The following is an 11512-nucleotide window of genomic DNA, read 5'->3' on the forward strand; positions in this document are numbered from 1 at the left end:
GAGAGACACTGTTGATACCTATTACATCTCATGCTTTACAATTTATCTTTTTGGAGGAAGAAAAATAGCTCACATATTGCTGTTCTGATACCGAGAGGTAAAGGCATGAAGTCAGATACTTTTCACTCTAAAAATTTCATTATATTGCTCTAGGAGGTTGTGGTTTTTCAGTTTGTTTACCTGTTGAGTCTGAGCATGCAGAGGGTTGGCAGTCAGTGATTTCTCAGTTGGAGGGCTATATCCTGTAATATGTTTAAATCTTTGCATCATAAATCTGTGACCAGTTCTGAAGGGTGAGGCTGGGGTGGGTGGGTGGTTGTAGCTCTTGGCTGTTCCTTGGTGCTGCTGCTAATACCTGAATAATTTTTCTTTGATAATTTTCTGTACTATCTCATGGAGGTGTCTGTTTAATTATAAAGCACAAATAGGACATACTTGAAATAGACAAGTGTTTTACTAGCATTTGGTTTGAAGTCTTTTCTAAAAAAACCCCAAAACCCCCTTGTGTATTTCGTAGTTGTTCAGGTTGACACTCTTGAAGGTTTTTCCCCGTTCCTCATAATTTAATGTGCCTGAATCAATAAACAATTTCTGAAGTCTTCAAACTACTTTTAATATTTAATATTAAATGTTCATTTTTTCATTCATCTTTCAGCCTTAGGATTCTAAGCCTTATTCTGAAATGTTGAAGTCATTTTAGTATTTGGATGAGCTATGTGAAATTAGTCATCAAGCCAAAGCCACAGCTTCAGTATAAAGCAAGAAATTGTACGAAACCACTATTAGAGCCACATGTTTCTAGAAAAGCACTATAAACTAAAAATGATACTAGATTGGATAGAGCACGCAGACTACCTATTAAGTGGTCAAAGAAATGAGGCAATTTACTTCAGTCATTTAGTGAAGTTGTTTCCATGGGTTACATCATTTTGCATAAAGTCTAGAGCTTGTTTGAACATGCTGGAATATGGAAGAGCTTTGAGGGAGGACGTGCTGGTCATGTTTGGGGAATATGCCGATAATGTTTGGGGCATAACAGTATAAAATTCTTTATTAAATGAAGTGCTGCATTCGCTAAGATTCAGAAATAATGTTCTCTAGCAAAATTTCCCCAAACTAGTGTGCTTGTCAGTGGTGGTGTTCCGAGCCATTGTTGCTGAACAGCATGACCACCTGCACTTGCAGGGTAATGCTACCTGACAGCCTTGCTTGAGAATCAAAGTACAACGTCATTATGAGAACTGACAGTTTAAAATTGGAAAAGTAAATGTTAAACCTGTGATCCTTGACTTGAGCAAAGCCTGCAGTCTGATTAAAATTGCCATTGCCCAATAGAAAAGATTTATTTCAGCTCTGAAGTAGACTGATAATCTTGGTGCTGCAGGTGAGGATGGTGGCTGGGGAAAAAAAAAATTTGAAATCTGGCTGTAAATTTTCAGCTGTGGTATTGAAGAACCCATACCTGGTCTTGAGTCTTAGCAGTGTTTGTTTACCTCCCACAAAATCTGTCACAAGCATCCTCTCCTTTTGATAGTGCTGAGAGCATTACATGAGTTTCCTGCTGTGCTCTGCCTGCAGTGACTCTGTCGGGGAGTCCTTTACCCCGGAGCTGTTTCCAGCCTTGGCTGTCCAAGGTGATGGCAGCACCAGTCTCGCTAGCTATGCCTACAAAACCAGTGACATAAACAGGAGGGGACTGGAATGGGTATGAGTATTATCTGACTGTGATTCGAGTTGATTAGGAGTCTGATGCTTTCGTTTTTCATTGTTAATCAAAGCATGGGTAGTGGTGGCAGGCTGGATTTATCAGATTTGTGTCAATGGCTTTTATCTGTTTGAGCAACTTTGACCTTCTCAGTAGCTGCATGTGTCAAAGTGTGAGGTGCTGCTCACTCATTCTGTGCACATTGGTTGCTTTTGCTCTTACGGCTTTTGTAGAGGATGCGATCGTGTCCCAGGTCTTGCTGTGGGTTAGTGCCTCTTGCAAATTCCATTGTCTTGCAAGAGAGTGTAATATTTTAGATTGAAAGACTATTGGAAAATTGTGTCTGCTTTTTTACAGCACAGCTTAGAGATTACTTATGCATTATAAAACTCTCCACTTGGTCAGAATTCAACGTTATTTATTTTCCTAAAATAAAATTATTGTTTTGTAAGTTTAAAAAAAAGGGAGAAGTACCAGTGCAATAGTTGCTGCAGGGACAACCACGTGTATTTTGCACTAATGACTAATCAAAAAATAAAGGAAAGCTTGGTAAAATTCTCTAACCACATTTTCATCCTGCTTAGTATCATCATATTTCCTAGTGTTTTCTTCAGTCACATGAGACGGAACAGTATTTCTAGTGCCTGCTGGTGATGAAGTAATACTGAGTAATACTGTTTTTTGGTTAGCATTTGAGAAAAGAGCATACTATGTGGAAGTTAGAGTTTAATTAAAGGTTTTGTACTTCAGCAGTATGCATGAAAAAATGGAAAACCTGAGACATCAGCAAACTGGATTCAATAGTTTGTCATGTTAATTTGGCTTACAATAAAAGACTGCTTTGCAAGTTAGTGTCCCTTTGGATGCAGAGACATGTGCCTGGGCTTCTGGGCTCTGACAGCGTTTGAGAGTGCATATCACAGCACAGCAGCTCTTTTGGGCTTTTCAGCTTTGCTAAAGGTAAATTTGTAGCTGGACAAATGTGTCTGATTTAGAGGAGGGAGATGTGACCTGAGATATGCTTCAGCTTTCACCTACAGCCACATCCTGGTTTACCTCTATTCTTTTGACTTCTAAGGTGTTGCTGTTTCAGTTAAACATCATGGGTCTAGCTTTTTTTGTGAAGCCTCGATAAAAGCATAACTAGTGCAGCATTACTGCCTGGAGCTTGCACAGGAGTTTTCTCTCTTAGAGCTTTAGTGTGGAGCCATTACAAAAACATGAAGACGTGAAATCTTGCCAGTGGGGAGGCTATCTTTTAAGCTGTACCACCTATACTAGGAGTGAAGTGTTTTTTCCCCATTCACCTTTTCATATATTGGTTGATTCTGAGTGAATGGTTCCAATACATGCTGCTTAAAACTGCGCCCCACCAGCTGGCAAGGAGAGGCAGTCTTCGGTGCTTGTACACACCCTGCTCATTGCTTAGACTTAACCTTGGAAGATCAGGCAACGAGGTTTTCAGAATGAAGCAGGTCTGAAGTTTAAATGCATCTTCAGCTGACAGGCCCTGTAACGGGGCTTTAACTTCTTTTCAATGTTCGTCCTGTTCCAGGATGAATCAGTGAGTTTCACTGACCAAATTCTTTTTTGGAATGGGTTAACATGCCAAACCTACTAGTCTTAAATTTCCATAAGCTGTCTCTCCAAATTTCCTGCTTGCCAATTCATTTTCATTCCATCAGATAAAGTACTTATGTTTTATCAAATAATGTAAATAGGTTGTGCAGATCAGACATGGTTTGGTTAGAGTTCTTTAATGGATTTTTTTTCACTCTGCGTTCCAATAAAGAGGCAAGCTCCTACATTCTCTATTCCTTTAGACCTTTCACTGGGAAAAAATAAGCAGCCTGGACGTGCATTTTTTGAAGCCATTGGATGCCTGTGTTAGAGGGACCTTGCTAAATTTATGGAGATGGAGTCAGTGTTCAAAAATCTTCTATTCAGTTTGCATCCTGAAGTTTTGTATTGGTCGCTCAAGGTTTTTATTAAGAAGCAAACCTGCATTTTAAATAATGAGTGAAACCGAAATCAATTCAGCAGTGGAGTATTTTGGCAGCTCCAGCTCCCTTTGATGCAGTGCTTGTGACATGGACGTTATTTAGCGATATGGGTCCATGGATAAGAGAACCTTTTCCCCCAACCTTCTGTAATCCGCCGTCTGTAGAATGTGACATTAGAGTTAAGTTTCTTTTAGACAGATTGGCAGTTATTGCATTGCTAAATGTTTAATTGTCTTGGTGACAGGTCCAGTTTAGAAAGTCCTGCCTGCCCCTAATTGCTTCTTCCTATTTCTGAACTGATTCCTTGGTAATAGTGCAGCTCTGTGAGGCCACGCGATGGAATGCATCAGGCAGTGAATTTGACTGGAATAAGCATTGTGCCTGCAAGGAGACTTAATTTTAGGGTGGCTGATTTTCCAGGGGTTCATTAGATAAGAGTCGTCCACCTTCTAACTGCCTCCCAGCCCTGGCTGGGGAGGAGTCAGGCAGGTGGGTCAGCCAAGGGAACAGTCTCTCTGCATGTGGCAAGGAATGGTCAGGTCATGCTGTTCATCTGCAAATATACACCTGGTGTGGGCAGCGCGTTCTACATCACTTCCCGAGATTTCAAACAAGGCTTCTGTGGTTTCCTTTTAACAGACAGCCCAATTAGTCTCTTGCAAACGTTTTTGGATGCTTTTTATCCCATCACTCTTACGTCCTCCAGCTGTGGTGCCAGTGCTGAGCACTGAAATCCAGCTCACAGTTTCTGACATATACAGCCACTTTTGGTCTAGAGTGTTAGGTTACTTACATGCCCTTGAAATTAGATAGCGATTTAAGTTTTAGTATTGGATATTTGTCATCCTCTCAAAAGTTTTAGGATGCTCTGCTGAGCCAGACATGAGGCACTACTCTTAAACAGAAAACTACAGTGTTGAATACTTAATAATGAGTATAAATTTTTAGTGGTAGCTTCAGGGTATGGGCTTACTGGTCTTCTGGTTTTATTAAAAAAAAAAAAGGAAAAAAGGGAAAGTAATAATAATAAAAAGGGGTATTAAGTGTTGTCTTAGTTTGCTGATTAACCAAGACCGTTTGGCTGGGAGGAAACCTCTAATTGCTTCCAGATGTTTAATCTTTGAGCTTGGATGAGACCCTACACTTAGCTCGCTTGAAGAATATGCTAAGTTGTCACTTTCTGACAAACCGACTTTGTTACAGCTGGACTGGTACATACTGTTTTGTTTTATGATCTCCCCATTATTATCTTAGTTCAAAAATATGCCTTTAGCCAAACAAAAGCAAAAACCATTTCAGTTGCATATTTCTGTGGTTGGTTGTGAGCGATTGCCATTTTAGGAGGTTTTGGCTGTGTGCTATATTGCTTAGCTGCTTGTCATATAATTTCTGAGACACTATGAGATTTCATCTCAAATCACAGGATTAAATTGTTGTTATTTTGTGATCATCTACCAGCTGTGTCTGTGGAAAATCTGGAGAAGTAATCTTGGCTTTAGTAAGCGCTATAACAATTTTGTCAATCCTTTTGTTTTCTGTACCGGGTTTTCCTGGCAGCTTTCTCAGCTTCTGGTGAAACAACTGAAGAAAATATCTTCAAGAACATTAAAGAATGTCATGTTGCTCTTTGTTCTGCATCTTTCAAAAATTAAATAGTAGCTAACTTTTTCTTTCTTTTTTTTTTTTTTTCCCCCCTCCCTCCCTCCAGTATTGTTCCACTTTTAAAAGAATCCATTGGAATTTTGATGCAGCGAACTCCTCCTTCCCTGGAAAATGCCCTGCCTCAGTGCTACCAGAGGGTGAGCTTTTGGGTCATTTTTGCTTCAGATCAAGCTGCTGACTGAATGAGCCTCTGCTGTGTGTATGAGGATATTTTGTGATGTTTTTCCAGTAATGCCTGTGAAAGGTTCCTTAGATTGTGCAAATGAAGGTACCAGTTTGGTTCTTATCTTGCTGAAGTCCTATATGGTTTGTAGCTTCAACTCAATTTGTGTTTTAAAATGTGCTCTGCTGGTTTAGATCTGGAAGCTTTTTCTCTCAAAGTATTTTCCGCTGATAGAGCGTGAATATTGTTTTTCTGGTTTGTTCAGTTTTTGTCTCACTCAAAATCTAGTTCTCAGTAAAGTGAGGAGGAAGTATGTTTATAAGACTATGTAGGTTACTCTGGATTTGACCTCTCCTGGCTCTCCTGTTTAACCTAGCTGTTACTATCTCGTGATCTGAAGGTTGAAGCACCTTTGCAAAGTTGTTGCAAAGCACTTGTAGGAGCCCCATCTTTCCTCAGGAAGTTACAGGATTATAATTATCATGTGGAAATTGGACAGAGGAAAAAAGTGTTTTGACAGGACAAACCTAAGCCTCACAAAATATTTACAGAAATATTGATGTATTTCTGTTAATAGTTACAAACTCTCACGAATTGTTTTTATGAGAACATTCCTGCACTTGGAAAAATTGCTGTTTTAATTGAATACTCTCTGAAATTTAATAACTGTGACTTTTCTCTCTTGGATGCCACTGTTTTCAGAAATGGTTTCAGTAAAATATATGTAAAATGTAAATGCAGCAGGATATGAAATTTTGACAGATGCATACAAACTGTTTTCACCTTCCTTACAACTACCTAGATAGTAATAAGGACTTTGAGTGACATATCACAAATTGCACAATAAACTAGAAGTAAAGGAATGCATTAACTTTTCTAATATTCCCTGAATTATATTTTTAAAAAACTTGCCTGTATTTTTAGGTGCAGCAGTTGCAAGGAGTTTACAGTTTACATGATCCCCATTTCTGGACCCTCTGTACTGATGTTTACGTAGGGACTTTGAAATTATTAGTAGCTCCTGATGCTGATGGAAGATGGATTCTAAGCCAGACTCACAATATTTTTACCCAGGTATGTCTTATTAGTGGAAATCACGTATGGAAGTGTAAAATGCTTATCATGTGATGTGACATTGTAATTCTTATCAAGAAAAATGTTTCTGGTATTGGTATCATTGTGGTTTGAAAAGCTTCTCTGCTCCAGCTGTGTAGAACAATTTCAAAATACTGAGTCCTTTAGAACTGCTTAAAGTTTAAGGAATTCTAAAGCAATCAGTCATGGGGAGCCCAGTAGAAATGAACACGCATACTTGTTATGTTAGAGACTTGGGGAAGGAGGATTTGTTGTTACAAATATTCTAGAATCAAACTTCATGAATAAAGTTTGGTCCATGTCTGAGATGTTCCATTACATAGATTATTGAGTAGGTAGAAATCAGTCTGCAGGTAGAAATCAGACTTATTCTGCAGAATATGCAGTTTGAGACTAAGGTACATTCTTGGGGAAGGGCTATACAGAACATTCTATTATATTAAAACTAATTTTGCATCTCGGATCTCCAAAGGATTGCATTTATAAAGTGAGTTGTTAGCTCCTCAGCTGCTTTGTAGCTGTGCAGGTATCAATAACCATGTGTCTAGCAAGGGAATTGGGAGAACAAAGTCTTTAAGTTTCCTTATCTGAGCTATGGTAATAAGTGGAGAAACAATTGCAGCAAGCAGAGATTTTTCTCCTCACTAACATTTCTTCTCAGCCCTCATAATCTTAGTATAACTGATAGTTGACTCTTCCACGCAACTGAGCTGAGAGCAAGCAGTAGCTGAAGACAGACTGATCTGTAGCAGTGTTCAGCCTAATGCTTCGAGATCACGGTGTGTAACCAGTGACCATCACAACAGTGTTGCTGGCCTGCCACTGAGGTTAAAATAAATTACTAGATTATTTTGTAATGCTGTTTTATGCTGAGTGATGATAAAATGAAGCAAGTCCATCTAACCCTAGTTTAATAGGATTTCTGGAGAGAAATAAATGCTTTCATACAATTTGCGTACCTTTAGATAGAGTTACTTTAGTGTGCCATGTCATCACGTAAATTCGCTGTAGCCATTGCTGTTTCTTGCGAAAATCTTAGCGTAGAACTGGTTCAGACAACAAATCCTGTGCTACGCTCTTGTGCTGAGCTCCATTTTAAACTGATGGCTTTTCAAGCAGCTTGTTTTTCAGGAAGTTAAACTTGTACAAAGAAAGTAAGAATTCCTTTGTGCAGCTTCACATGTGACAGTTATTTAGGATGAATCAGAAAAGGTAATGTAGCAGTGCTGATGTTTATATATAATTACATGTGTGCACTTGACTGTGTGAAGAACTATGTGTTCATACAGTGCTCTCAAAGTTTATGGGCTGCTAAATGTGGAAGGTGAATTACTGGAAAATAAGATACTGAGGTTCTTTTGCTAGGTAACTTACTGTTGTGGACTGGTGTTCAGGACAGGTATAGCCAAGACAACTTGAAGTTTTGGGTTTTTTTTAACTCTCCTTCTCTTTTCCATAGGCAGGAGTAAGACAGCTTTACATACAGATTGATGTCGCAGCCATGTAGTGAATTTCTGAAGTTGTGCTGTTGGACCAAAGTTTTCTGTACTGTAAAGGTGTAACAACATACTTCTCAAAACAGAGCCTGCCTCCACCACTGTTCTGGAATTGACTGAATAGATTTCTGCCCTTGGGCTACGGATGTGGTTCACTTTGAAGGAGGAAATGAATGAATGTTATGGACTTTGGGTCTTGTCTTTTTGTGGCTCCTAAACTTGTAAGTTTTTTGAGGGTTTTTTACTTACTAAGATTGTGGTACTGGAAATCCTGTCATATCTTCATATCTTCCTGTCAGTAAAGCTGCTGAAACCACTGCTCATTCCCATAAAACCAGTGTTACCAACAATTGGAGCTTGTTTTGTAGATAATGTCACGATGGCTGACATGCGTCAATATAATTGTGTGTTTGTACAATTGTTTGTACTTTGCAAACTTAATGAACCAAACCATATTGGGTTTTCAAAGTGCCTTTTATATCAGGAGGGGTATTTGCCAGCATAAATATGGAGCATCAAAGGGTTTTGTTACTTTTACAAATATCTTGTATGCAGTCTGATTATTTACTGGTGACTTATGGGGGGGTTTGTATACTTGCGTAACGGTAGATGTTAGACTTCCCTTATACTTGCATTTTACCAAACAGACAGGAAAGTTCTGAATGTAAAAGGCAAAGCGGTTGTGAAGAGACTTGCTTTCAAAACAAGCTGGGTATTTTGTTGCACATACCTTGCGGAAATTGTTATTTTAGTCAAAATACTAGATTTAACTCCAATTCTTAGTCTCTTCATATGGTTGAGAGTAATGAGACATTCCATAACGCCACTCATGTTCATAGTCACTGAAACAAGAGGCAGCTGAGGGAAGATGCTGATGACGGAAGCAATGCCTGAAGTTTTTTATCTTCCGAATTATCGGGAAAAATTAAATCCCTAAATTGTCTGTGAAAGCTTAAATTTCCTTGATTTTAATAGGTTGTAATAATTTTTATTAAAGTGATTGGTGAGAGAACTTTGGTCTTTCCAAATACTGAAAATTAGGTGCTCCTAGTGCTTATATCTGAAATGGAAATAAGGACTGTGGTTCATGCTGTTTAAGAATACGCTTCTTCCAAGTCTGATGTTTTTTACTGACTGTAGCCTTTTGTGTTTTCATGGAAAAATTCTCCGTGCAGTAAGATGTTTTTTCCAGAAACATTGGTCTGTCATTTTTCTAGCATTTATAATCATTTTACACTTTTGCATCCAAGACAGTCTACAGTACTTGGCATTACAGATGGTAATTCCTCTGTACTGTGGTAGTTAACTTAGTAAAGGGACATTTTATAAGAGGGTATTATACAAATAGAATATTGTAGAGTAAAAATGGAGACAGGCGTTTTTCTGATAAATCACAGCTCCTACTGACTGGTGTGGATTTTAAGTATTCTTCTGGTACCTGATATGTGTTAATACTGAAATCAAGGCCCCTTGAAGCTGACAACATCTTTGTAGTGGTGCTAGGCCCTGTGAGAGTACTGGAGATTCTTTTGCAGAAATGGTGCTTGCCACTGATGTTGCTGAATTCATGACAACGATGAAGAACTTCTTGCATTCATGTTGTCATTCTTGTAGAGCACTGGAATTTTGATCTCTTTTCCCGTGCAAACACGATGGCTGCACGTCGTGCTTTAACCCCAACTGAGATCTAAGCACCACGCAGCTGCTCTCTCACTTGTCCCCACCATGGTGGGATGCGGAGGAGAATCGGAGATGCGGAGGTAAAACTCATGGGTTGAGATAAGAACAGTTGACGAGTTGAAATAAGATATAATAATGAATATAATTGTAATGAAAAGGAAGATGTAAAAAAGAGCGATAAAACCCAAGAAAGATAAGTGATGCCCAGTGCAGTTGCTCACTGCTTGCTGAGCGATGCCCAGCCAGTCCCTGAGCAGCAATCCACCCCTCCCAGCCAGCTCCCCCCAGTTTATGTACTGGGCAAGATGCTCTATGGTACAGAATATCCCTTTGGCTGGCTCAGACCAGCTGTCCCGGCCGTGCTCCCTCCCCAGCTTCTCATGCAACTGCTCACTGGCAGAGCGTGGGAAACCGAAAAGTCCTTGACTTCGGATAAGCAGTGCTTAACACACTGATGTTGTAGTTGTTACCAACATTGTTCTCACACTAAATCCAAAACACAGCACTGTACCAGGTCCTAGGAAGAAAGTTAACTCTGTCCTACCTGAAACCAAGACATTGCCAGATAGATCCGTGCTTCAGAAGTTGTCCAGATGAGATCCTGAAACGTGACTATTGGTCTTGTCCAAAGCTTAGGGCTGTACTCTTGTGCTTGGGACTGGTGGAAACTTGCGGTAAAAAGCCACAGACGTACTACTCTTAAGCCTGACAGTCCCTTCCAGTCTTCAGATCCTTCTTTATCCCTGTTGCTGGTTTCTGACCCCCTTTCCTCCTCCCGGGTGCGCAGGCACAGAGCACCCTGTCGGGTGGCTGCGCTATCACACGTCTCCCTCTCCCGGCCTCCTGCTCCCTCCCGGGAGGGACGCACTGCCAGGCCTGGGGCTCCGGGCTGTAACACGGATCTGAGTGCTACGCGGCACGGGGTAGGGTGCAAGAATCTGTTGAGCAGATTGGATTGTTGCAGTTTTAAGATACCATTTTTGTTTGTTCACAGAAGAGGCAATTAAAATACAGTTCTGATTACAGGGCAGAGATCCCTCATGTTGTTTTGTAATATGTTGCATGTAGACTGTTTCGTGTTGGTTGACAGCATGATGCCTTGGTTTCTATTTTTATAGCTAATATTACTGCTATTTGAGACTGATACCACTTTAAGGGCAAGAACCAGCCAACTTCATTGCGATCGTGTTATGATCTAAAATCAGGCCTTGCTTTAAATTATTGTTATACCAGTTTCACAACTGGGTATTCCTGGGCTTGCTGAAATACCGTAGTGCTGCCCAAGTTGCTGAGCTTGGCTACTACTTTAATTTTCTTAATGAAAAGACAACTGCTACAATTTGTTTCCAAGTGAGAATCTGCCCAAGTGGCAATTGGGTTTGTTTGCTGGTGTGGGTTTGGTTTTTTATGTTTTTTTTCCTTTTTTTTTTTTTTGTTCTTTTATAAGATGTACTTCTACAAGCTTGTTAAATACAGGAAAATGAGTGAAAAAGCCTATACACTGCTTATAATTACACAACGTTGATTTTAATAACTTTTTACATCTTGTTGCTTACTGAAACTTACCTGACTGTTGGAAGATTACATACAAATCTGAGTTTTCTAAGAAAGCAAGCACTTCCTTCGTTATTTCTAGGGACAACTTGATGTTTTTAAAGTAAGAAATGTATCTTTTGTTTGTTAAATATGTTTGAGGATAGTGTAGGGA

At 39.6% G+C, this 11512-nt stretch overlaps 1 protein-coding gene across 1 annotated transcript in view; it reads left to right on the forward strand.

The window, feature by feature from the left end:
• Positions 1–8339, forward strand: part of SLC30A7 (solute carrier family 30 (zinc transporter), member 7) — a 22958-nt gene extending 14619 nt beyond the window's left edge. The window contains exons 7-9 of the mRNA XM_009866722.1: positions 5417–5507; positions 6458–6607; positions 8088–8339. Coding sequence (XP_009865024.1) covers positions 5417–5507; positions 6458–6607; positions 8088–8135 — 289 coding nt within the window. The 3' untranslated portion in view covers positions 8136–8339. The remainder of the gene's footprint in view (positions 1–5416; positions 5508–6457; positions 6608–8087) is intronic.
• The last annotated feature ends 3173 nt before the right edge of the window (positions 8340–11512 follow it).

This window comes from Apaloderma vittatum, unplaced genomic scaffold (assembly GCF_000703405.1).
Source record: "Apaloderma vittatum isolate BGI_N311 unplaced genomic scaffold, ASM70340v1 scaffold19503, whole genome shotgun sequence".
In the NCBI taxonomy this organism is placed as follows: Eukaryota; Metazoa; Chordata; class Aves; order Trogoniformes; family Trogonidae; genus Apaloderma; species Apaloderma vittatum.